Raw genomic sequence first — 27490 nt, forward strand, 5'->3', positions numbered from 1 at the left:
ATGGTTCTCCTTCCCCCGACAACCGACGTCCTGCGGGGTGGTGGTGCCCTATCCGTGAACACGGAAATCACCACCGAAGGCACACCACCGTTAAAGGTTCCCGTGCCACCGCCCTCAATGACACTCGAGACGAAGCCGCCAATGATCAGTATCGTCGCCACGGCGACGACGACGACGCCACTGACGGTCAGTGACGTCAGCGCCGGAACCGCGGCGTCGATGCTTAGCGCAGGAGGTCCGCTGTCACCGTACCGGCCAAGTCGGGTCACCCTCGAGTCCGTTTATCCCTGCATCACGTGCAACCTCTGCAAGGGCTACCTGATCGATGCGACTACGATCGTCGAGTGTTTGCATTCGTGTAAGTACCATGGTTTTTTCATCTTCCAATTAGGCACGCTTGAACGAGATTCGATTTGTTATCAGCTGGCGCGCAAACGTACCAAACGCGCGCGTATCCGCGTGCTGTCACGCCATCAGACGCGATTCGGTCGCCCGATGACAGTTGAGCCGGTGCCTTTTGTTTACATGCGAGCGTGTTGGAGTGGGAGATCGAAATGGCACAAACCATCACCCCCGTGGTGTGGTACCATCTCGCTTGGACCGAAACACGCCGGTGATACGTCCGTTTACACGTGCACGTTCAATGGCCCGCATGTCACTCGCCTAGCGTACCGCAACAAAGAAGCATGAAAACAAACTAAACATCAGGACGTGCCACGTGAGGGCTGCTGAAGGTGCGGGGTGACCACAAAACTAAAACACTATCCTCTCTCATGCTGCCGGTGAAAGGGGTGCAATACTTTTGCACGAGAGCATCGGTTTCCCATCACCCCCACTGACAGCCGCAAGCAAACCCTGTAACCGAAAAACCTCCATCAGAGCGAGCGATAGTCGAAAAAGTGACACGCAGAGTGACAGAGAGCGGCACAGTGAAAACTGTCCCACACAGTCTCGATTGCTCTCTCGCTCTCGCTCTCTCGCTCTCTAACAAGCAAACGCTACCAGCGCGCGAACCCTACGCCTGCTAGATATGACACATTTTTCGGATGACAGCTGGTTGGCGAATGATGATGATAGAGTATTATGATGATACACTCGTCGTTCCACCAAACCGCACCCAATGCCTCGTCATCAAGCACTCACAACCGTGACGTATCGAATTGGTGGGGGGCGAAATAATGGGGCTTTGGCCCCCCCATTCTCACCCCATCATGCTCCGTGGCAAATTCCCTCCTGGGAACGGTACGGTTCGTAATTATGATGACGTAGAAAACCCTCCTCGGGGCGGGTGGTGCCCGGGGCAACAACATACCAACGAGACGAGCGATGAGGCGCCAACTGAGATGTGGTGTGTCTCTCAATGTGGCTGTGTGTGTGTGTGTGTATGCGAGCAACTAGCAAAATAAACTAGCGTTATTAATGTTTACAAAATCGCTCGCGGGAAGTGCTGCGTATTATTTCTGTTTTTCTTTCGAAGCTTCCCGCGCAAACACTAATCAAATGTTTCTTCTTTCGCTCTCTCTCTCTCTCTCTCTCTCTCTCTCTCTCTCTCCCTCTTTCTATCCCATTTTCCACATGCCTTGGAATGCGTTCAACCCCGCGCGCGCTCTTGTGGTCCACCGGAACGTGGGTTCGATAATTTCGCCGGCTGGAAATAAACCCAACTGCGAGTGCAGTTTGCCACAGCTGCATCATGAAGCACTTGCGCACCGAACAGTACTGCCCCCAGTGCGAAATGATGATCAACAAAGCGAAGCCTAATATCAAGTGAGTATATTTCCCGGCCGGTGCCGCCAATGTCTATTTATTTATGTAGCTTGCAATTTTTCTGGCTCATTTTGCCACTCTCTCTCTCTCTCTCCCCATTGTGTTAAATAATTTTCCCGTGAACGACGTGTCAGCGTTTTAGAAGCACACGTACGCGGTGTTGATTAAATTTGAGCGTTTCATTTTCGCGCGACGATAGAGAAAAACCCCCCCTCTCCCCTCCCCAGCCGAGTGATAATAATGACGATGCTGACGGGCCGGCAAGATGATGATTGGCAAGCATAATAATCAGTTCCAATCAATTCGTTCGACCGAACGCGACGCCGCTCGCTCGTGCCTCATGGAGTTTTCACGAAAATCCACCCCCGTGTGCGCGGTAATTCTTTCTTCGTGCGGCAGAGGGCGTTAATTACGGGCGAGTTTTTGGAGAGTTTTCATTATATTTTAATTCATTAGCCGCGCGCCGTTGGGGGGCGAGTTCAAATTTTTCCTCGACGTGTGTGCGCGCGGAAAGATCAAAGTGACAGCCGTGAACGCAGAGAACGTGTGTTGCCATGACAATCCGTTCGAACGTGAGGCCAAATGAGGTGCGTTTAAACCCACGTCGCTCAATTCTTACAGCTCTTGGGGTGGGGCTCACCGACTACGACGACAGTTTTGTTGGGGTTCGAATGCTTTCAAATAACGCGATCGACCCGCCCGCTGATGGGATTCAGTTCAAATTAATGGCGAAAAAACAAAAGAACTCTTTCGAACTGCCGAAGAAAATATATTGCCTTTTACCTCCCGACGAACTACGGTGGCGGTGTGTTGAAAAGCCCAAGGACCAGCGACGATGGCATATCTTAAAACAAAGCCCCTTATATTAGAGCGGGTCCGAAATCTTAGAGGGTCTCGGTCCGCAAACGAAGTGCCGAAGAAACAAACAAAAACCTCGCCATTATGCAACGCTGTTTCGAGGCATTTTACAGCTGCTGCTGCTACTCATTTTGCTCCCGGTGATGTCCCTTTTCGAAATCACGGGTCCCCGGTCGTTAGGCTCTCCGTACCTTTGTTCCATTCTGAAGTCGTTCCCTTTGCGTCGCTTCTGTTCGCCTTCCCAAGCCTTGACTGGTAGAGTCCTGTTGGATGATCTCTCACCCCACCCACAATCGGCTGTTGTTTCGGACGAGGTTTTTCCCAATTTTCTTCGGCCTGCCAGCAACGGGAAACTGTCGCACGCTTTTGCCCTGTATTTCCTTCCGTTTGGTTTTCCCTCGGTTTAGTTGTGTCACCACGGCAAGGAAGGTACACGCACACACACACTCGAGAGTGTTACTTTTCGAGCTTGTTGGGAACGTGTGACTTTTCTTGGCTCGGTTTTTTTTCTTCTTCGTCTCATTCCCCCCCATAATCGCTTGTCTGCTTTGCCTGGTTCCTTTGCGTTTTTGGTACCACTTTTACGACTTCACGGTGGCGGCGGTCCCGGACTTCGAACACGTTTCGAGACGGGTCGCGGCGGTGTCTGATTCGATGGCTCTCGCGAGGCTCACAAAGCCGCGGCACCACCGGGCGCAGCCGCGCCTCGAGTGGTAATTTTTGGCGGTCGGTTTTTGGAGAAGCGCTCAAGAAGAAGGTCGGTGGGTGCGAGGGATTTTACGAGCCAGTCGAAGGCTGCGTTTTATGGGCTGCATAGAAGAGCGAGCGAGCGATGGAATCCAACACCAACCACCCTCGTGTCAACCGCCACCGCCGTCACACACATGTGGCCGCGCGAACGCGGGAGATCGTTCAATTTGGGACGCCCAGAGGCTGAGATGCTGCAGCTCGAGGGATGAAGTCGTTTGATAGTGGCTGTATAATTCACGCAGAGTGCGGAACGCGGTCGGCACTAAAGTGGGCTCGGAATATGGGAAATTCAAACGAAATATTAACAGAAGGTGGCACAACGGGAAGAAATGGCGGGGTTTTGGGTGAACAAAAACGAGCATTGACGACGCAGAGAAGAGAGGCCTTATAAAATGTGAAGCGTTATTATGATTTGTAATCGATTCGTGTGCGCATTGAGAACAATCTTATACCAGCGCATACCAATGTGGGTGGATGGATGGGAGAAATCGAAGGAGAAAAAAAAAATCAAAATGAATAAACATCCCCGTTCGCCGCGCTGTTTTCGTTTGTGGTTTCTCCATTTGGCGTGTGTTGTTGGGGTCCCTTTGCGCCCTTCGCTCTCCCTTCATCAATCGCGCACAATTGAATTAAATAATAATACAATTTCACGATACGATTTAAATTTAAAGCCCCAACAATTGTGCGCCATAATTGGCGCGCGCAAGGCCTTGAGCTGCTGCTTTTCCGGGCCGCTGCAGCATTGTGACCTGGGGAAAAATGGCACAGTGGTGTTGCGTCGTGTTGCCGAATTATGACACGATAAATTTCATGAATCACGTTTAACACCACCTTAGCGTTAATTTGGATACCTCCAATCTTGATGAAATGATTAAGTTCTTTAGCTGGATTTTCACAAAAAGAAGTAGCTTTTTTGGCCTCCAACTTAAATTAACTGGAAACAATTTGTGCACTGCTTGATGGATAAAAATGCTCGACAAAACGGCACGTCATTGGAAACAACCCATTGTGCGCGAATGGTTACGACATCCCGGTGCCTGGGTGGATTGGGTGGGGGGATGGAGTTTAAGCACTTAATTAAGAATTAATAATGGAGCAGATGATGTTGAAAACGAGCAACACGGAAAAATGTACACCACACACCGGCTCATAATTTCGCCCCCACCCCACTTATCATCCGCGAGAAAATTTCGTTTCAAAAACATTTCATCGATCCGCCGAAGGCCTCCTCCTCCCTTCCCATCATCGGCTCGATCCGATCATCATCATCATCATCATCGTCATCAGCACACATCAGGGGGTGCTTACTTCTGGCTTCCATCGATCGCGTTCGACATTGACGCGCGCGGGAGTACATTCCTGGCCACATTTCCACCCCTCATGGTGGCCCTTTTTTACCCGGGAAAATGTGCCCGGTTCCTCTTTTCCCGGGGAAATGCTGGCCAGCCGAGGTTGGGGCGAGAGTTTTTGTCAGTCACACCACCGTGAAGCACTCGATGCGCGCTTCGGAATCGACATCCCCACGCGCGGGCTTAATTATCCGCACCTTTTGTATCCGTACCGTTATTCCCGGGCCGGCCAAGGGTGGTTTTTCCGTCAACCGAAAAACGCAAACCCCCCTCGGGGCCCGCGCAGTAATCGATAAGGTTATTTTGTGTGCTCGCGGCTCCGGAATGTGGTGCCTGCCTGCCGGTGAGAGGGTGGGTGCGAGGAGAGTGATGATAACTGTTGCCAAACTTGTCTATCCGGTCGCGGTTCCCCCCCGTTTTACTGGGCCCTTTTCTGCCAACATGGCGCCCTACCTTCACAGATGGGTGGAAAATGGGAAAATTCACCCACCCACCTTGCATTCATTCGAGAGGCTTTTGTGTGGAGATGGGAATGATTTCGAATTTAACCAACCACCCTGGGCGTTCTCGTTCTCTTCCATTCCTTTCGTGCTCTTACACTCTCAGTCATTTGCAAAATTTGTCGGCTAAATGCTGCTGCTGCTCCTATCTGCTGCAGGAAAACGGAACCGGGCGACCTAGCGAGAGGAAAAAAAAACACACACACACCTTTTTGTGCTCGTACAGCTGCCAGCGCGGCTTGCAAAGAGCTGTGTGTAGTGTCGTAATTTTCCCTCCAAAATGAATGAAAAACACAGAGAAAAAATATACGCAAACTTTTCTCATCCTTTCCAGCTGCCTGCTGCTGCTGCTGCTGGTGGGAGGTTGCTATTGCTAGAGTTTTTGAGGGGGCGGTGTATGTATGTGTATGTGTGTATGCGGCACCTAAAGCATGCAGCAATTAATAACACCACTGCCGCCGCACCACCCAGAAAAAGGACGACTGGTGCTTCTGGTGCTGGCACTTGAGTTTTTCCAAAACTGCGGAACAATTCATTTTCATTCTGTGTTGCGCCAACTTACAGCTCGGCCCTTAGGACGGGTATAGTTAGAGCAGTGTTGCGGGGTTTTTCCAGAGATTCCAGCAGCGTTTCGATGGGGGGCACACCCCCCCAAAGGGTTAGTTTCAAGCTTCCCAAACCTCTGGCTATCTCCCAAAGGGTGGAAAAGTTTGTCCCACTCCCCGGGTTTTTCTAGGAAATGTAGGAGTAGGAGTTCGATTTGGATGCCTGCCCCCGTTGTAAGAGAACCAGGCGCGCGTCTAATACACTGTTCTCTGCATTATCACTCAGAGACACACAGTAGTGCAGTCGTTCGTGTAGGCAGCCTTGCTCTTCTGGTAGAAAAAGAAAAAACCCACCTGGGGCCCCAGGTCACAATTTGCCATTTTCATCTAAGCTAATTATATATCAATTTGTTCCTCCTCCCGGTTGGGTGTGTGTGGGTTTCGAAATTTGATCGTGAGAGCCAGGTTTTTAACTTTTTAACCGCTGGCGTTAACTCGCGCCACGCGGTCAATCGCTTCAAGGATCTCGCTCCTGCACGTTCATCCTTCGAAAGGCTTCTCCAGCAGGGAGCTTTATATTTATTAACCTATCTCTCTCTCTCTCCTCCCACGCTCCCCATAGCTCACGTTAAAATGCAATTTAAAGTGTATTTTCAGCCGGTTAGGAATTAATCTAAAAATATTGCACCCCCTAATAATCCCGCGCAAAAGAACCGCCACGTTTTCCGCTCTTGCGTTAGGCGGTGGCGTTTCCTCTGTGGGTGAATGGTGTAGTGGTGGTGGTGGTGGTGGTGATTGAGAAGATTATCCTTTTTCTTTCGCTTTCTCGCTGGCGCTTATTTTCCAGCCTAAAGAGCCACCGTTGCCGCAACGGGAACGAAAAAAAAAAAGATGAAGAAAGAATGCGAACTCCACGGAACGGTAGCGCCTATGGCAGAGACGAGAGATGGGCGTTAAAAGTCACGAATGTTGCGGGCCCTGCTTTTTTTTTATTGTTCGTTCGTTTTGGCGTTGGCCGAATTCCGTCAAGGATTTAGTCATTTTTGCTTCGGCCGAAAAAAAAGCGGCGGCATAAAAATATCCCTTAAATACCCCAAAAAGTTCAGAAGGCTGGTTGGATGTTTTCGCCCCACCACGCGTACTATTCTTACTTGATTTCTGGGAAGCGAATAACGACACACACATACAAGGCACAAGGATCTGACCGCACCGTGCATATAGTGGCTACTATATCGTGCCGCAGGATGGAATGGAACGAGGAAATATTGTACCGTTTTTTCTTTCTTTCCTCGTTCCTTTCCCGTATTACAATACTTCATCATTCTTTACGAGCCCAATTTTGGGTTTCCCTGCCTCTTGTTTCACACACGAGACCGGTGGCGGCGGCGACGTCCCGGCAGGGAAGAAGTCGTGCGTTTCTTCTTGTCGGTCTTGTTTTTTTTCTCTCTCTCCCCCCCTTCTCTCTGTCCCACGGTTTGGCGGGTCCGGTCAAATATTTCGATTTCCTTTGCTCCTGTTTCTGGTCGTTCCATTGACGCTTCTGCGATTCCCAACCGTGTATTATTTCCTTTTTACTGCTTTTTCCGCCCCAAACTCCCAATCTGCTTCCTGACGTGTTTTGGTGGGGAGGAAAGACCTTGCCTTGGTCTTCCTTTTTGGTGGCGTTTATTTTACTCCTTGTGTTCTTTTCCAATCAGAAGGCCACAACCGTGATCCTTGTACGTGTCGGCGTGCCTGCGTGTGTGTGTGTGTGTTTGGTCTTATGGTCCCGTCGTGCTTTCTGGTCGTGTTGGTTGAGTTTCCGTCTGGTTGTCCAACGGTCGCCTGGTTCCGAAGCACAGGACTTATCTAATCCCACTCGACAGTCCGGTGGGGTGGAAATAAAAAGGATGGCCAGGAGGAAGGAGGAAAGACCTTGCGGAGAGGTGGGTTACGACGACGATCCTGGCAAGAAGACATCTCATTGCATCGCGTTGCTCACTTTCCGGGGGCTTAACTCCTCAAACGCCGACTGGAACGATTGGCCTCTGCTTCATCCTTCGCAAGCAAAGCCCCACTTTCTCACTCTCGCGATGTCTCTCGTTCTCGTCTGTGTGGCTTCCCTTCTCACCCCACTGCCACCCACCCACGGGTGGGTGGTTAAACATGTGCGCGCACCCATGAGAAGCCTTGGCCAGCGGCCACACCCGTCTCGAATCGGCGTGACTCACGTCCTTAAGCCACGGCAACGGCGAAAGGATAACGCGCGTGCGGAACCAACCAAGCGACTTCCCTTCTTTCCTGGTTTTCTTCACGCAGAGGACCTCATCCTCTGGGTGTTGGGAGTGGTTTGGGGACAAGAAAGGTACTTCTTTGCACAGCGTGGCGACCCTCCTGCTTGTCCGTTGCGTCCATTTCCTGTTTCCGCGAAGAGTTTGGCACTGGCATCGTTACGGAGGGCTTTATTTCGTCTCCCAACTACTCGCTGGTTTTGGATTTGTTTGCACATTTCTTTCTTTGCCCGGCGAACGGTGAAACGAGTGCCAGACACGACCTCGGAAGTGGTGGAAGATTTGGAATGTTTGGAAGGCAACCACCGGCACAAGAGGGTCCTTTTTCTTTCGCGCGTTGGTTGCGAGTAACCTTCAACGGGAACAACCGTTGAGATGGGGCTGAATTTTGGACCCTTACAAACCCGAAAAGGGGGGTGCGTTAGTTCGAAGAGTTCCTTCCGGTGGAAGAGAGGAGCCCTAGTAGGGGGCAGAACAACAACGCACAGCCACACACAACATTCTGCCTGTCGGAATCTTTTCCGCAAAAGGGCTTCGTTGTCAGCGCTAGCGCAAACGTAAGCGTAAACTGTCAAAAGCAGGATTCCCTCAACTCACCGCTGGTTAATAACGCCTCTCCGGTGCCTTTTTGGCCTTGGTCCTTGCGATGGATTTCTCCCAATACACTAGAAATGGTTCGCACAAACACACGTACATCCAAGCACAAGGACACGTGGGGATGAGCAAATTCCTCCCTTCACTCGGGCGGGGAAGTAGGGCGAGAAAATATCAACCACCACACAACTGCTGCGTGTAGCCGGCACAAATTGCGAAAATATTCCGGTTTTTTTTTGTATATATACCCACGACGATGGGCCGGAAAGAAAAAGGGCGCCATGGAGATAGCGGCCCTTCCCTTCAATCACGTGTCCAAAACTTTGTTACTACATAGGCTGCGTGTGCGTGCGCTTGTGTGTGCATCGTCATTATCATTTGCTATTATTTCCCCGCACAGTGTCAGCTTTCCGCTCTCGCCGCCTTTGGTCCCTTTGGGAGCGAGCGGATAGCATAAGGAAGCGGAACGAGATGGGTAATGTAGGCGCTGCAGAAGGCCAACGAAAAAAAAAAGAACACAAGAAGCAAGAACATAAGCCTCCTCTCTAAGCCTCGGGAGAGGAGAGAACAAATATTTTGTTCCGGGCAAACGGCAACACCACAAAAACCTCCATCATATCCTCTCTGGCGGCCCCCTGGATGTGGTAATTTAGGGACCGACAAAAGCATCCGACCTCTACACACCAAACCAAACTATGCTGCACGCAGACACGCGTAAACGCACCGGAGGGACGACGCCAACCATAAGGGTGAGGTGAGCTGTGCATGCGTATGCGTATGCGTTCAGGAGCATAAGGGAGCATAATCCTCCTCTACGCGGTCGGTGGTGAGAGCAACATTAACAACATGTGCGCGTTTAGCATTTCACGATATTAGTCACAGCCGCGCAGAGGGCTGTCGGAAAAGGGGATGGATGGGTACATTCTTTTACACGCGGGACAATAGTGCTGGAAACGTCACGTCTTATTTATGTTCCCGTGGGGGCAGGGAAAGAACTGTAAAACCGAAATCGAAAGAAAGTTCAAAGGAGAAAAGCGAGGAGTCCGTAATGAAAATGTGTCCGTAAAGCGGCGGCAATACGTACATATGGCACGATGACACCCATTTCCCGTCTGGGGCTTTTTTTTTTCATCCTTCTTTCATCCTTCACATCACCCAACAGCGATCGGGTTGGTTAGCCAGCGAGCGTTGCTAAAAGCGATCAGTTAAGCAACCAAACCCACCCAACAACGGCAAGAACGTGCGCGCGAAAAACAGCCCCGACGACAACACAGCAGGCGGCGATCACGCGCGCCCAGTAGCCGCGTTTCGCGTTGTTCGGTAGCCGCGTGAAAACATCTCGCACACGAAGAAAATGCGGCTCACAGCGAGCAGTAAAACACGGCAGAGACGTAGGGATGAAAATCGCTCGATCTGTGGACCGTTTGCGACCCCTACTGGTTGTTGCTGTTGCGGTGGAAATAGTGTGCACATCTTTCGTTGCATGTGTTTGTGATTTTTTTTTGTGTTTCACCGCCTGCTTGGTTGCGCTCTGGCGTCTTTCGGTGGTTGCTTTCTTAACCGTCTGCATCGATCACACGATCACGAGGTGTCGCCGCTTGTTTGCGAGTGTTTTTGGCGTATATTTTTCTCCAACAAAAATCACTTAAAAAAGAAAACCCAGACCCCTTGGCGGAAGTGTGTTTCCTTAAGGTAGTGGGAAAGGAAAACCGCCAAGTACACAGATGGAGCTTGTGGAAAAAATAATACACTGTTCGCGTGGCACACGTTGTTTTGCTGCCGCGTGAAGAACAACCCCCACATATGGTGCTTGGGTTCGCGTGCGTTAGCTTAGGCTGGTTTCTTTTGCAAGCAAGCAAGCACCATGTTTGGTTAAATGAAAGAAAAACAACGCTTGCTTCTTGGCGGGATAGGGTCTTGTGTGTTGTTTCTTCGGTCTCATTGAATCGAGATCGTACCGAACGGGGTCTCCAGCGGTGAAATGCCTTCGTCCTTGTGTGCTTTCTGCTCATCTGTTTCTTAGTTGACCTCGAGACTACTGCACGTAAGGCACACGAAACCGTCACCTTAATTTCAAGCTGAAATTTCATGTGCTACCCTTCGAGCAAACATAAGCAGCAAACCCAAGAGAGGCGGCTTCCATTTCCTTCGCTCACTGTGCCAGAACTGCCGAATGGAAAACGAGCTCACGGTAACAGGAGTGAAACAAAAAGGAACCTCAAAAAAAAAGGGAACGAAAAAGACAGGACGAAAATAAAACTCCGAAGGTCCACAAGTTGACAACTCAGTCAATCATGCATTAATCATGATCCTTCAGCGGATTCCGCTAAAATAAGCCCGTTTTTCGCTCGAATGCGTTCAAACGGTCGCACCCAAAAAACTGTGCGCCGTGGGATAAAGTTTTCCTTTTCTACTGCAGTTTGTTTTTTTTTCTTCTTTCGACGGGTTTCTCCCTCTCCAATTTGCTGCGGGTTTCCCGGGACACACGTAACACACACAAAAAAAACTTCAATTGATTGAAAGTGGTTCAGGTTTTCGGTTCGCTTTTTGACGGTGCGCGAGAAATTTGGCTATGAAAAATTACGCCCCATCGCGTTGTTTTCGGGGGATGGGCTGGAAGTGAGAGAAGGGACCGCCGGGACCCCAAGACACACCGTTCCGTTCGCGCGGTCCCTTTACATCCATCGATCTCGGTGTTGGAGGGACAAAACGCAACCAAAACGAAGAACCGTAATCATAATGAAACAGTGATGCGTGTTCGTACGCAGCTCCTTCAATTATTAATATCCTGCTGAAATATTCCCTGTTATGATGAATATAAATAGTGGCCCGCAAAAAACGAAAAAAAACAGGAACAACATTCCCAAAAAATAATCGAGGTGCCCATGCCCCGGGAGTGCCTCTTTTTTTGTTTTTGTCTGCTGCTTGCGAGTATTATGTTTGATTTTTGTTAGTTCCTTTTGATTTCCACCTCCTCATCATCGCCGTTCTTTTCTCGCTCATCTCGCGCATCCCCAATCCGTCCGGGATTTAAAAATGGCCTTGTTGCGCGTTCCAAAACCGTTGAGTGATGGAAAAGGTTTTTTCTTTCGCATCCCCCGGCACGTAAATTTCATCCACAAATTTCTTTTCCTTTTTGTACTATTTAGCGAACGTTTTTTTTTTTTGCTTTTGCTGTTGCCCCCGGTTGCGCTGAAACCAAAGCTCAAAACAGAAGATATCATGCAGGAGATGAGCAGGAAAGGTGGGAGGAAAAAATCCTCCCACCCCCCCACACCGTACGGGAAATATCCTGAAATCCTATCAAGCCGCACCGAGGATAATGCGCCCCCCCCCCCGGGGTGGAGAGCGGGTGGAGAGCTGATTGGTTGAGCGAGAATCGTCCTGCCAATGGACTCAGGCTCAGGCTGCCCGAGCTACGGACCCGGAATCCACTTTCCCGGCCCGGAGGGGACCGCTTTCAGTTTTTCCGTGTGTCCATTCATTGAAAGCCTCCACCTGTCCACCCCCCACCCACTCTCTTACCGGTCACCCGGTTGTTGTTATCCCACTTGCACTTTAATCGCATCGGAAATCGCACATCCATCCGGATCGGATGCGCTCGAAACGTACAACACATTCACCCACACTCACGCGCGCGCACTCGCCCGGGTGGGTGAGTGGGTGGGTGGGAAGGAAAAAATAACATCGAAATACCTAGCCGCGGTGTATGTGTGTGTGTGTGTGTGGCTCTTTCACCAATCGTCACACCGGCGGAGTGAGTTTTGTGGATGTGAATTGCGCGCTCATTCCCCCAGGCTTCGCAGGATAACAACAGAAAAAAAAAACGCCAGCAAAAGGGCCGTAGAGAGTCATGTGTGTGTGTGTGTGTGTGTGCGTGGGGGTAAAGGAGGGGTTTGGTAATGGCCATCAGTATCGGGTAATCGGGGTGGGAGAGCGCGCGCTGCTGCAGCACCAGCGACCAACGAGCGAGTGGCCGTTCACCACCAAACCGGAGGTCCCGGAGAGCATAATCATGTTTCAATTGCGCCCGCAATACGATTCCGATTCCCCTATGGGGGCGTTCTCGCCACGGTGTGCGGCGGGATTACCTTCATCTACCTACTCCCCTGATCCCACCCAGTCTGCCTGCATGATGTCCTTGTTCAAGTTTCGGCTTCATCGGTCCAATTGCAGGCCATCGGCCGGAATCGAAAATCCGCCGGATCCCCACCTAGCGCTGGGTGGGGAGGGATTTTTTGGGTTTTCCAGCTTGTGTTGGGTGGCAGGTTGGTGGCTCTATGTTGCGAGAATAAAACAACCCATCGAGCATGAGGGATGGTGCGCGAGGTGGGCCGAATAACAGCACAGGAAAAATAATAAAAAAAAGGGAGAGACAGGAAAGAACATCCAAATAACAGCGAGAAAAGAACGCGCTTGCACACACATACAAGCACACAGATACGGCGAAAAAAAAAGCAAGCGAAAAGGATAAGCACAGAGTCAAAACAGTCCTCGCCACTCGCATAAAACACCCCGACAAAAACGAATCGCCGGAGCTCAATCCGGAGTCGTTTCCTGTTGTTGTTTTGGCTTTTTTTTCTTCGTTTCGTTGGTTTTTTTTTTCTTCATACCCCTCAGACTCTTCTCATCCCCACTGCAACTGCATCTGGGGCCCTGTGTCTCTATGAGTGGGGCTTTAGCCATGTGTATATCTGCCTTTTACTCTCTCTCGCTCTCTCTCTCTCTCTCTCTTTCACTCGGTGACGGCCTCGATTCCTCGAGTCTCAATCTTTCGCCTTCACGCCGGTTTGGTGTCTATGCTATTTTTGTACATTTTTGCTCCGTCTGCGAGACAGAGATAGAGAGATGAGCGCGGCAATGCACAATTGCATTTTATGGTTAAACTGGCGCGCGCCAGCCCTTTTCGCGACCGACGGCGGCGCTCACTCGAAACGGCCTCGAACTGGCGAAGCCAAACAGTAGACTCCGATCCGGTGAAACAAAGCAAAAAAAAAGGAATCAATAAAACTCGGCGATGAACGGCGGCGCAGGGTGGTGGTGTCATTCGAAAAGAGGGCACTTGGAAAAAAAACGGGCTGGGAGCGAATATAGAAAGCGGCCCACTCCAAGCCTGGGGTCAATCCTGACGTCGACGACGATGACGACGATTGGAGCCTTCCATCTGAGTTCGCCATAAGGGCCAAGGCGGCGAGATGATGCTCCGTCGTCATCGCCATCATTCACCGTATGGTTTATTTGTTTGCATTTTATTTGCAACATTTTCCTTCGCTCCTCGTTGATCTTCTGTGCGGTTTTTGGTTGTTTCTATTTCTTACGCGCGCGCGCGCGTGCACGTGGTCAGTCATGGTTTGCGTTATTCGCTGGAAGGATCCCTATTTTGACGATCACGAGCGCGCGCGTGAACATCATCCTCCAGGATGGTTTCCATGGTACAAGGACACCGTGAAGCGAAGCTGGACCCCGAACCGGATGGCCCGAAAATATATGGCACGCTGTTCGGACGCCTGTGGGGTTAGGTTTTTTTTTTTTGGTTTTCATTTTTGACACGACCATTCCACCGAAAAGACGACAGGCAATAAACGGCAATCCGGTGGTGCAATAAACTCATCCATCCGCACCGGTTCAGTTTCGTGTTAAAGAAACAGAAAACGTGGTGCATTCCACACACCAACAGAGAAAGGAGAAAAAATATGCCCCGGGATTATGTGTACACTTTAGAGGAGAGAGAATACCCGCCAGTGGGAAGTTTGAATGTCCCAAAACGAAAAAAAAAAACAGGCAATAAAAGAGAAGAAGCACTGAAGAAGCAGAATAAAAAAAAACCACTGCCCCAAAACGAGAGGACAACGAACGGCCGGGCTTTACAGGACGAGCGCGCACGATTAAGCATCCTTTAGGCTTTTGCGGTGTCGAGTTAAATTTGGTGAACCAAAACCTTACACCACGGTCTGAACCCACAGCCGCCCATTGGGACGAACGACGGTGGGCGACGTGACGAGTCATAAAAGTAGTTGGGGGTGGACAGAGAGAGGGAGAGAGAGGGAGAGAATGGAAAAGGAGATGACCAACTCTACGGGTATTTAAATTGGCTTGGTGTGGCTGGTGGGCCTAGGCAAAAGGCAAGAAATGATTTACGTGCGGATCGGGCGTTTTATTGCCCAAGAGCTGCCTAGTCCCCGGGCAGCTGGGAAAAGGTCACTTGGATCGGGTTTTTCTCTGTCTCTCTCTCTCTCTCTCTCTCTCTCTCTCTCTCACACTCTCTCTCTCTCTCTCACACTCTTGCTTTTCGCTCTGTCCATCCTCGCAAAACCTCAATCGGGAATGCGCAAATGAGCAACCCGTTTATTTTGTTATTCGCTTTATTATATAAATATTTTTAGGGCGTGAGGAGGGCCCTTGCGCGAATGCTGGGTGGGATTATTTTGCGAATAACTGCGACAAATTTTAGCACCGATTCAAACCGCCCGTCGCCAGTTAATCGTTGTGAAATAATCGCCCGAGCTTCCCGATCCCTAATGCGTGCCATCCCCATTACGAAGGGCAACATAAATTATTTGCACAAAGAGGGGCATTATGATGTTCGCGGTGCAAAAAGAACGGGATATCCACCGTGAGTTTGTGTGTCCGAGCGTGCGATGATAGCGCCCACCACCACCACCACCGCGCTAGTGCTTTTCACTCATTTCCATGCAAATTGGATCCTTTGCGTCAGGGGTTTTAAACGTTTTAACAAAAAAGAAAAGCAACATAAAAACAATAAACCCCCTCTCGAAACTAGATCCCCCCCTTCAATGGGAAAACCCAGCCGGCGTTTTCAGGTGGTGGCTTTTTCACGATGCACGGACAAAAAAAATCCCCAAGCGGGGGCCGGATCGTCTCCACGATCCGTCATCCCATTGTGCGCTGCTGTTGCACACCACCACCCCCACTTTGTCTTCTTAAAGCCACCCAACCGCCACCCCTTGGGAGGGGCGCTAATTGTCGCGAGACACATCGCATTATGTCACGGAAGCTCGCTCGTCGTCCTGACCGAATCTGCCGAGCTTCCAAGCCAGCTTCAGTGAGATCTCGGCTCCATTCTTTCTTTCTTTCTTTCTTTTTTTCTGGGCTGACACTGTGCAACGGCTACTGCCGCGCATTAGATTAATATTTTCCACCGGATGGAACAAATTCGCGATAAAAGCCCGGTTGTGTGTGCGCCTCTGGTTCCAAACCCATTGCTCTTCATGCCCGGTTTGGAGAAGGTTGTCGGAAGTGCCGGTGAAAGTACCGTTTTTTATAATTAACATTTTGAAAAAGGAGAGAGAAAAAAAAAATGAAACCACCAAACGAGAAAATCCCGAGTGTTCCCCCGTCTGGGGGAGAAGATGAAAATGTGTCTCCGAAAAAGGACGAGAATACCGTCTCTAACCGACGGAGGACAACCGGGACTCGGGACTCGGGACTCCTCAGGACCGGAGTCTCGGCGACACTTTCCCGTCTTCACCCGGTGTGTGTGTGCGGGTTAGAAACTCGTCGTCGGGGCTAGGGACGGGACGACACTATTCACCGCCACGCGACACGTCCTTTTTTTATTGACTCGCGCCGTTTTGCCGTTGAGGAAAAGTGCCTTTGTTGTTATCACACTGGTCGCCTCGCTGTCTCGTGGCACTGAGTGTGAGTGTGTTTTTTTTTGTCTCCTTTTGGCTTTACTTTGCTTCCCCAACAGTCCACACTATACAGAGTCAAGCGCTTGGTGGAAGAGGACACACGTTGGGGGTGAGCCATAAATTCCGCGGAAAACGAACACATGAAAAACACTATCACCCGGTGAGCAGAGAAAGAAGCAAAGAATATCTTTCCGCGAGCTCGTGGGGTGATGCTTTTTTTTTCTTATGCTCCTTCCCTGGTTGGAAGGACAAGAGACAAAGCGAAAATGGAGTTGGGAGCAGCAGAAAAAAAGAAGAAAGGAAGCACCCGCAGTAATTCCTGCTCTGATGCTGCTTGCCACGGGTGGAGACACACACACGCGATCATAATTGGATGTGACCCGAGGCGAGTGCTCGATTCGCGCCCGTGATAGCATGCCCCACGGTTCGTCCTTTCGCAAAAGGACCTTCGTGGGGAGCGGAGGACAAAAGAAAATTAAAAATACGTGCGAGTAAAACGTGGAAAAATCGCTCCACTCCCTTGGGAAAGCGGTGACGTCCTTTTTTCGCGAACCGACGGTTCCTTCCCGAGTGGCCATCGTCGTCATCGTGACATGGCGGAACTCATCATCCCGGGCGTGGATTAATCGCGAGCATTCTCCCCCCCACCGTCGCAGTTTCGGGGGCCATTGTCACGAAAGGGGTTGAGAAGAGCACGTACGTGTGAGCGCAACTTATCAACCATTTTGGAAGCCGAATTGGAGACACCACCATGCCTGACGACAGCGAGTCGCTCGATCGGTCCCTTGAAAGGGTCGTGCATCGAATACAGCTGAGGCTGGTCCTGATAAATCAACTACCTACCCCCACATCCTTCTTTTTTATTCTCATTTTACGAGTAATGACAATGATGGAACAGCGTGACGGTTTAGAGAGAGGGGACACACACAAATCCTTTCGGGAAGAGAGAGAGTGACGTCGTACAAAACCCCCGGACAAAGGGAGTGTGAGTATTCCCCGATGATGGATGAGTTTCGTCTGCGTGCGTGTGTCGCGCGGTTTTCCGTCGCGTATGCGTGCGTGGGTGTGTGACGTGGATGAATTTTTAATTGGAACGTCCGCTGGCAGGCGTCCTCGTTATCATCCGCCCCATGTACGGACGGAAAGTCTCTCTCTTTTTCTCGATTTGAGCTGACGGAGAGGTCGTTTGGGATCTCGTCTTTTTTTGGCCATCTTCTAGCTGCTGGCGATGGTTCTACATGGCTTATAAAACCGAAATCAAAACCACCCCCACCCACCCACCCACGGTCACACAAAGCTTGCATGAGTCGCTTGATCGGGAGGAGTTCGCGGCTTCAAACTATCAATCTCCAATCTCGCTCAACCCCGAGCGAAGGAAGCAAAAGGTGCTTCTCTGTGCTTGAACCGTCATCAACTTGCTCACTTTATGTTTGTCTACAACCATTCATTTTTTCTTTCTTTCAAGAGAAGGGCTATTGTATCCTTTCTTCGCACTCCTTTTCTCCTGCCTTTGAAGGTGCAACTTTTTGACTTGCGCCAAAAAAAACCCTTTCTATCTGTCTCTCTCTCTCGCTGCAACTGTCGCCAACTGACGTCGCGCGAAAGCCGAAGTGCGATATTTAATTTGTCAAAAAACTTCGACCCAAACCCGACATGAAACCCCGTGTTTTATGAGGTTCTGTTTTAATGTGGTGCAATTTTCGGGCAAAGACACCACTCTTCTCCCGCTTGCAATCTCGGCACACTTTAAACCAGGCAACTGAAGAGAAAAAAAAAGGTCCCAAAAATCCAACCGGAGCGAGAAGATGTTGACGGCGCACTGTTGGGATGGGTTTTTACTGCTCCCCGCAGTCTCATTATTGCACTACTGTAATTAGTTTCCTCGGGTTTGGCTCAATCTTCTACGCCTCGGTGAGCTTCGCTCCTCTCAAGGATATGCTGCTCTGGCTCTCTTCACTCTGATGATCAGGAGCTTCACGTCGGCGAGAAAGGCTTACTACACGCCCAGACGCCCAAGCGCGGTCTGGGCAGAAGCTCCTCGCGAGTCCACCGACTCGTCCTGGAAGAGACACATTCCGGGTGAAAATGGCACTGGGAAAAACTTCTTAATTTCGTTCCTTCCGTTTGCTCGCCTCCGTGTGGGAACGGGAAAGGAAAATTGCATCAGCAGAGCACCCCGTCATAGTGGGTGTGAGCGAGCTAAAGAGATCAGATCAGGTTTGGGTCTCATTTATCTGTGATAGCGCTTTTCGTCGGCGCCCGTCGGATAAATCCGTTTCCGTTCCGTTCCGTTTGGCACACAACACCACCACCACCCCGGTGGTGGCAGTTTCGGGTCTGACAAGAGGTCTGTGGCTGCTTCTCGGGTTAGGAGTCGGGTTATTAAAGAGCGAAGAGGATCATCATCATCATCACCATCAGAGGTCCACCAGCCCCGTTAGAAGCACTGAGATTGAAAACGGTTGCCGGCATCTGTCGTCCATCCTGACGACGGCCCTCGGGTTGTGTCACCCTGAACCCAAATAAGCAAAGAAACGCCTCTTCTCTCGACATTCATTCACCAACAATTTTTTTTCTTCTTCTTCTTCGTGCCATTCCAGACCGGATGCAACGCTGCAGGCGATCGTGTACAAGCTGGTGCCGGGTCTGTACGAGAACGAGCTGCTCCAGCGGCGGGCCTTCTACCGGCTGCACCCGGAAATGGCCGCCTTCGCGACACCGGAACAGCGCGGCGAAAACACCGAGTATCTCATCTTTAGCCCGAGCGAGAAGATATCGCTTTCGCTGGAGTACGCGGAAAAGTAAGTAAAATTGTGCTCTTCTTTCTCACTCTCTCGCTCTCTCCTTCACGCTCTCGATCGCATTTTCTCCACCCGGACCCAGAGTTCGTTCGAGAATCAATTTTCATCTCATTAATTTTTGTGTTTGTGCAAAACCGCCTTCGGGCCTGCTCCGCCACCGTAACTCTGCTGACACTTGCGTTTCCTGTTCTGTGTGGGTGTGTTCGAACTCATCGCTGCCTGCGAAGTGTCCCTGTTCCCCGTTCCGGTTGGAGGTTCCTTCTGATGACGGATTTCTCTCACCGCCGGATCGCACCAAATTGCCGAAATAATATATTGATCTTTGGTGTCCTTTCTCCCGCTTGCAATAGAGAAAACCGTAATCCCTTAATGATGGAGATGGAGAGAGTTTTGGGGGGAGGGAAATCCACCCTCGAGAGATCCTACCACCCACCACCGATTGTGCTAATAAGGCAACGCGGATGATGGGATACGATTACACTCGCGCGCCGGGGGTTCATCGCCGGCGTAATTGTATATTTTATTCGCCCCACCCGCAAATCCCCCACCAAAAAGGACCGAAATCCGCGAAATTCGCGTGGACGAATAATTCATGAGCGATTTTGTGCGATCTTCTCTTATTGGCACCCCGGGAATCAGCGGCGAATCTGCTGACTGTCCCATTCGAAGACGTGCGCTGCTCGGGAGGGATGCAAAAGGGACGTGGACGTGGGTGGGAATGTTGAGAGAGAGAGGGGAGGAGGTTTGATTATTTTGATTATATCGCAATTGAGAGCGCGATCACGGCGACATGGAATTCCTCGCGATAGGAAGCTGATGGCTCCAGGTTGGCTCCTCATATCGCGCCAATCCTCTTCCCAGTGGGGAAGTGTATCGTTTTTTTTTGTTACCTTTTTGGTTGGATGTGCTCCTTTCCATCCCGTACAGCTCTCATCCTTCGTTCAATGTGCTAGGATCGATATTTGAGAGCCCGATTTTGGTCCTGGCGCGACCGAGTCGAAGAAAGGATGGCATTCTCGGGCCCAGCGGAAGGACGCACAATCAAACAAACTTCCCTGATGCCTGGTGTCGATGGTCCAACCAGCCAGCGAAGACGATTTCGCACGGTGCCGGGTCCGGTTGGTTCAAACACACCAACCAACCGCCCAAGCAGGAAAGACACACGAGTCTTTTGCCTCCCCAGACGGACGTGTCTTCAACACGGTATTTTCCTTAATTTGAGTTTCCTCTTCACGTTCGGTAAATACCAATGAATCACCCTCGGGTTTTCACAGGCCGGCGGCCCCCAACGTCGTCGTCTCGGTTGGAAAACCCAGGTTCTTGCTTCTGGTCGTTCCTTTCTCCTTTCTCGCTCTCTCTCTCTCTCACTCTGTTTGCTCACTCGTCGGGCGTGCGAGCTATTTCGGATCGACAATAACTATTAGCCCAACCCCCGCCAGAGTGCGGTGCGCCATCCTTCCACTTTTCACTTATGTCTCGGAAACCACCACCAGCGTCCGAAGATAAACCTTCCGGAATGAAAATTTACCGAAAATTTCCACACGCCCGGCCGTGTGCGCATAGTGGCGCGAAAGGAGGAATATCCCGGCTGTGCGAGAGTACGTGCGAATTGTGTCCGGTAACCGTTTGCGCACGGTGATTTCCTTTCTTCTTGAAGCACTCCCAAGGCTCCGGCTTCCGGTTCCGGTCGAGGGAAAAGTGTCTGGGAAACGCGAAAATTATTGCCGTCGATAATTTATATCGTCAGCTTTCTCGACTTCCTGCTGCGAGGGGGCCACCATCGTCATCACTCGCCCACCCACCTAAAAACGGGGGTTCTTCTTCATTAGAGTGCTCGTTCTCCACCCCCGCTTCGTGTGTGTGTGTGTGTGTGTATTCCCCAACCGTGGCGTGTTTCCGTGCTTCGTTAAACTCGCCCGCTTGAGAAAATTGTCCGCAAATTCCCCAATAATTGCGTTTGCTCTCGAGTGTGCGGAGCCTGTCCAAGCGGAAAAATGACAGCGGGGGAAAAAAAGGGTCCTCTGTTCTAATCGTTTACCTTTTCTTTCATCCACCCACCCACTAGGGAACTGGCGGAGGAAAGCGAAGAGCTGCTGAAGGCAAAGTACCTGCTCTGCCCGGCCGTGTTCTCGATCGCGCTGCTAAAGAAGTTCATCATCTACAAGTACGGCATCTCCGAGCGGCAGTTTTGCGTCGAGATCATGTACAAGGTGAAGACGATCACTCTGCCGGATTACTACACGCTGATGGACGTCGCTTACATCTACACCTGGAAGCGGGTAAGTTTGAAAACCTGGTGTACCGATCTCACCGGTCGTTGGTTGCATTTTGTCATGCGGTTTTGCATCATTTTGGATTCGATGTTTTTTTCTTTTCTCGCCTATCTTCCTGAATCAGGACGCACCAATGAAGTTCTACTATCGCATCCGCACGACGGAATCGAACCCGGTCGAGCTGCCGGAAGTTCCGTTGCGTCGTTCGCCGAGTCTCGTAACAACGGGCAAGCAACGTTCGACCACGGACGAAGACGAGGAGGACGATAAAGAGAACGTGCGTGATCTCGCGCGTGTGGGATCGGAAGTGGTTACTTTACCTAGCGAAAGTGACGGCAACACGAGCAGCAGCAGCAGCTGCTGCAGCAGTAGCACCACAAACCGGCGTCGTCTGGAAGAGACACAACCGGCGGAAGTGGCCACTAAATCGCTGCCACAGGACACGCTGGCAGTATCGCCTGCCACTCCAGCGCGCAAAAACGAATCGATCAAGCTAAAGATCGGATTGAACAAGAACAAGTACGTCAGCATCCTGGCGAGTCCGCAATCGGACGTCCCGAGTAATGCGGGTGCAACGGCATCACCGGGCGTCGGACGACCGCATAAATCCCAGAAAGCGAAACGCAAACGTGCGCTAGCAGCAGCCGCCGCAGCAGCCGCCGGTGGTGCCTTGCATCAGATTGAAGGAAACCCGCGCCAGCTCAAGATCAAGATCGAGAAGATCAAGGATGTCGGGCTGGTAAGCAGCAGCATGAGCAAGCGGGAAGCGAAGAATGCGAAGAAGCAACACCAGCTGGCAATGGCGGCGGCAGCGGCATCCGCAGCCACCGGTGGTGCTCCGTACAAGGTTGAGCTGAGTCCTGGCGTCAGAGAATCGTCGCAGGATCACGAACGCGATTCGAAGCGTCTGCACGGATCCTCGAAGGGTTCGTCGTCCACGCCGTCCTCGGGCAAGGTGAAGGTGAAATCTCCGAAGAGCGGTAAAAGCAGCAACAGCAGTGGTGGCACCAGCAGCCCGGAAGATGTCAAGCACCCGATCGTGCTGAAGATCGACCAACGCAGTCCGGATATGGCAACGTCGACGCTCAAGTTCGGAATGCCACGAAAACCGGCGGTGGTGGACAAGAGCTCGACTCCGCCACCGTTGCCACCATCGCCACCGGCAGCACCAGCGGAGGTGAAGAAGTTCACGGACGAAAAATCGATGTTCCTGAACTCGTTCGATCTGGCGCCTATCAAAACCGAGGTGTCGTCTGAAGAAGCCAGTCGGCAGGATCGAAATTCTCCACCGAGTGGAACCGTGAGCCCGTCTAAGGTGTCTGTAGAGGACAATAAGGAAGTGAAAGTGTCCACTACACCTCCGATTCCTTCTCCTTCTGCTGCGGCACCAAACACCAGCGAATTGGCCAGTGTCACCTCATCAACGACACTGGCAGCGGTTGATACGTTGACGATCACGAACACGTGGGTTGCTATGACAACGCCGACAACAACGCCGACAACAACGACGACGACAACGACAGCACATTCGTCAACGCCTCCATCAACACCGCCAACAACGACGACGGTGGCACCCTCACCAACCAGCGGTGGACAGATGAAGCGCAAAGCGAAGGACACAGCCGGTGGCACGTCGCGTTCGGCATCGAAAAAACCCAAGCTTTCGGACGACGAAATGAAAGCGATCGTCGAGAAGAAGGTCGCCGAAAACATTCGCTCTCCATCGGAGCACCTCGCGCCACCAATGTTCATCATACCGAAGGTGCCACCAACGGGCAATGCCACCATTACACCTTCCGGAGCAGGTCCTGCCGGTGGTCGACAGTTATCACCACCGCTGCAGGGCAATCCAAACCCTCCATCCGTGCCATCTCCGCCAGTGTCCTATCCGAATCGTGATTCCCCGCGACCGTTCGCGTTCAAGACACCGGCACCTCCAGCACCACCACCACCACCACCACCGATTGTGAGTGCCAGCAACATCCCTGCGGTCAAACCCTCGCAGCAGGTCCTTCCGGCACCTATCCCTCAGAAACCGATCGTAGCATCTCAGCCAGCGCCAGCCGGAGCGTCACCTAAACCACGACCATCACCACCAACCGTTGCCCAATCGGTGGCAGGTCCAGTTCGACGACCCACGGCACCGTCAAAGTTGCCGACGTCGTCGACCAACAGTTCCCAGGTGCAGCTCAACGGTGGTTCCGGTGCAACCACACACAGCGTACCGGCTGGTGGTGGGTTAAACAGACTCCAGAAGCCGTTGGAACTGAAGTCCGCTCAAAGCAACCCGTCGATCAACATACTGCCCCCGCCAGCTACGTCCCCACCGGCATCGATTCCGACGAGCATTTTGGTGCATGACACCGAGATCAGTAAGCTGCGTCCGGAGGATCTCAAGAAGAATGTGAAGGTTTACGGACCGCCAACGTCGGTGGCGTCTGTTGTCGAACAGCAGCAATCTTCAAAGCCCGGCTCAGGCAAACCAGATGGAATTAGCTTTGCCGTTCCACAGAAGATGGCTCCGAAATCGTCGTCGACGGCGGTGGCCACCACAGGCACGGGATCTGCACCGACGAAACCCACCACCGGTGGTTCTGCGACGGTTCAAGGTGTAAAGGCACGTCCGGTTAACTACCTGAACTACGCGATTTTCAACACTAAGGCGGCCGCAGCCGGCTCCCGGACACCGATTCCGTCGTACTCGACATCCTCCAGTTCCCCGAGCTACTCGCCCGACTCGCCCCAGTACAGTCCGAACCTCTCGAACATCGGCTCGAAACCGTTCAAGTACGCTAACCCGCTCGCCTACAACAGCCACCTGCAGAACATGCTGAACGACCGGAAGACCGGTCCACCATCGCCACCAACGTCCACCATCACCACCATACCCGTTTCCTCTCCATCACCCCCACAACAATCGGTGTCCCCGCCAGCAGCACCCGCGCTGGCTCGCAAACGACCCGCGTCCGCACTCAGCCCGGACGGTCCAAAGTCCCCGGAATCGCAACCACCGGCCGAGAAAGCTGCCGCCCTACTCCAACAGATCCAGGATCCCCAGATCATGTCGAAGATCCCGTCCGCCCTGACAGTGTCCTTGTCGACGGCGGAAGAAGACATGGCGCGACAGATCGCACGCAAACGCCACGAAATCGATCCCAAGAACAACTTCATCGAGATCTTAAAGCTGCCGGAAGTGCCAATCACCGAGGTGAAGGTGACACTGTCCGTGATGCCACCGACGACTTCCAACAGCGTCACGACGACGATCGCGAGCGCTGGTTCGGCGTCGTCCTCACCGCAGGATCGCAGGTCTTCAATGGCGATGAAGGTCACTTCGGCACTTTCGGGTGGCGTCACGATGTCCACTGGCCAGCAGCAGCAGCAGCAGCAGCAGTTGGGTGGAAAACCAGCGACGGCTCCACTCTCCACGGCCTCTGTCACCAGCGCAATCGGTGGAAGAGGTCCATCGGGTGTTGGAGCATCCGTGCCCTCGTCAAAAGCACCTGCCAGTCTCCCGGTGTCTACGAACGCCGCCACTGGCACGTTCCAGCGCAAGTACATGGAGGCGATGGTGGATAAATCGATGGAAACTAAAACCCCAACCCCGACCACCACCGGTAAGCAGCAACCGATCAAGCCACCGGTCGTTTCGAGGGTCTCCACGACGAAAGCACCTACGGCTGCTAATGCTTCGACCGCGGCCACGCCAACAAACTCCAAGTTTAAGCTCCCGAATGCGACCGTCCGCGAGGATGGTTCGATTAAGCTGAACAACTACCGCGAGGTAGATCTCATCCTGAAGAACATCCACTCGCAGAAACCGGCCCCGGTTCCGGCCATCGGTGCAGCGACACAGAACCGGATGTTGCCTCCGCAGACTCCCTCAACGAAGGTCCCGTCGACCACGTCCCCATCCGCGTCTTCGGTGCCGATCACTTCACGACCGATCGCAATCAACGGCCGTATGACAGGTCCTTCGCAACCGATCAATCGCCCATCGGCTCCCACCCACAGCGCGAGTTCCTTGGGCAAAGCGAAAACGACCACATCGCCGGCATCCTCGCCAGCGTCCACGACGCACATGCCCTCGATGGCGAGCATGGGTCCGATGTTCGACATTCAGATGAAATCGGACGCGATCGCGGCCACTAGTGGTGCTGTTGGTGGCACACCCACCAAGAAAACCTGCCCGGTGTCGTCTACAACGGGCAGTGGATCTTCCGTGGGATCGCTGGGAACGGTTCCTCGGCGCAAGTATGCCCCGACCAACAACAGCGCCTCGCTGGTGCCACTGGTTAAACCTACCCCAGCTCCGAAGATAACAGCCGCTGCAGTGATTGCAGCGGCCGTGGCAGCGGCGGCCGCGTCGTCATCGCCGTCATCACCATCACCGTCACCGTCGCCGTCGTCCGTATCAACCGCCAGCGGGCCGAAGGGACAGTTGGGCGCTAGTTACGCCGATTTCATCACGCTTCACCCGCAAGGGTCAACCACACGCCACACCCAACAATCGGCCGCAGTTGCGGCCTCAGTTTCGGCCCCGATTTCGGCCTCGGTTTCGGCGGCTGCCTCGTCGTACCAGAACCAAAACTACTCGTTGAATTTGGTGAACGATGATTACTTTAGCCGTCAGTTAGCGCAGAACAGTCTCAGCCATCTGTACCCGGTGATCATGCAGCAGTACATGCAGCGTGCCGCTGCCGGCGGTATTGGACCGGATTCCGTGACGATCACCGCGTCGTCTATAGGCACCGGGCGGAACAGCGTGTCGCAGAACTCGCTCACGGTTACCGCGATTCCGCCCGGCACGTCGAGGGCGGGTGCTTCCGGTCGAGTGGGTGGTGCGGCCGGTCCTAACGTGAGTGGTCCGGGTGGGCCACGTTCCGGTGGAGCCGGCAGTGCAGGTCTCAATCCGGCGACATCCCGCAACAACGCCTCCTGAGTAATGCTGATCGAGCTGTAGAGTGCTTGTGGATAGGCGAGCCGGGAAACAGAGAGAGGGAGAGGGAGGGAGGGGTTCCTGTTTGATCCTTGATCCTTGATCCCTTCTCCCTCTCTGCCTGTTTGTCGTAACCTGAGTAACACAAGCCGTACAGCCACGGAACAAAACCAGTGTGTCATTGTTTCTTCATTTTTTTTTTTGTTATCGTATGTAAAGGGCTGCTATGCTAGAGGCGAGATTAGAATGAGCCACATAAGGCCAGCGAGAGAACGCTAGCGTGTCGAAAAAGCAAACCAGACACCCAGGGCAGACTTTTTGGAAAGGGTTTGAACGAACGTCGTCACCCCCCTTATCCATATGTACAGTTGCCGTTGTTGAATGTTATGGATGTGGGTTTTTTTATAATGTAAATTGATTGATGCACCCTTAGAAATTTAAGCAAAAACATCCGGCATAGCTGCTGACGAAGACAAGCTTCTGCGGGGGTTGTTTGGGGGGGGGGGGTGAAACCCCTCCCCCCCAACGGAGGGAAACCACTAATGGGTCTCCCACACCCTACTAATTGATGTCGTTTTTTCATGCTTTTATTGCGCACACGACGTTCCTAAGCCACGTTAGATTAGCTTCTACGATACACGCGCGTTGTTCTTAAGAGTTTAGTTTCCCTCCGGAAGAAAAAAAAAACGGAGGGAACGATGCCACTGGGGAGGGAGAGGCGTATGTTTCGAATTATTTCAATCATTAGCGAGTCCTCCCTGCTAAAATCGTCGTAGCGTCGTATTGACCTGTTACTGTATGCCCGTTTTTCCCATTTTGTACTTTGTGAATTTTAACTGTACGTGTTGAATGGTAACGATGAAAAATGGCTAGGATATTAGTGTCTATGAAAGAGATAGAGAGAGAGAGAGAAAGAGAAAGAGAGAAAGTAACACGCACCCTTTTGTAAAAAGAACAACAAAAAAGACGATGGTGCGTTCAATCATATCGCGTGTGCGTATCGCCACCACCACCACGGTCAATCGCAGGAGAGCTCTGGTGTCCTTTACCGCACCGCACGGGAACGGCTAAGACTAAATTTGGTACATAAGCAATAAGGCGAACGGTCGCGGTAGTGATGGAGCGAGTTTGAATCATTCCCGACAAGGCGGAACGCAAACTCTACCCTATTTTATACACTTAAAGGTGGAGT

At 52.0% G+C, this 27490-nt stretch overlaps 1 protein-coding gene across 1 annotated transcript; it reads left to right on the forward strand.

The window, feature by feature from the left end:
- Positions 1-26301, forward strand: LOC128724750 (polycomb group protein Psc). Its single transcript, XM_053818472.1, has 6 exons — positions 1-358; positions 1677-1767; positions 18886-19086; positions 21152-21365; positions 21484-22666; positions 22853-26301. Exons 1-6 carry the CDS (start codon positions 1-3, stop codon positions 26299-26301), a joined length of 5496 nt encoding a protein of 1831 aa, XP_053674447.1.
- The last annotated feature ends 1189 nt before the right edge of the window (positions 26302-27490 follow it).

Source organism: Anopheles nili, chromosome 3 (assembly GCF_943737925.1).
Source record: "Anopheles nili chromosome 3, idAnoNiliSN_F5_01, whole genome shotgun sequence".
NCBI classification, from domain to species: Eukaryota; Metazoa; Arthropoda; class Insecta; order Diptera; family Culicidae; genus Anopheles; species Anopheles nili.

Coding starts and splice junctions, on each gene's coding strand:
- LOC128724750 (XM_053818472.1), top strand. CDS start 1: ATGGTTCTCCTTCCCCCGACAACCGACGTCCTGCGGGGTGGTGGTGCC. Junction 1,768..18,885: donor AAAGCGAAGCCTAATATCAA/GTGAGTATATTT, acceptor GTGCCATTCCAG/ACCGGATGCAACGCTGCAGG. Junction 21,366..21,483: donor ACATCTACACCTGGAAGCGG/GTAAGTTTGAAA, acceptor TTCCTGAATCAG/GACGCACCAATGAAGTTCTA.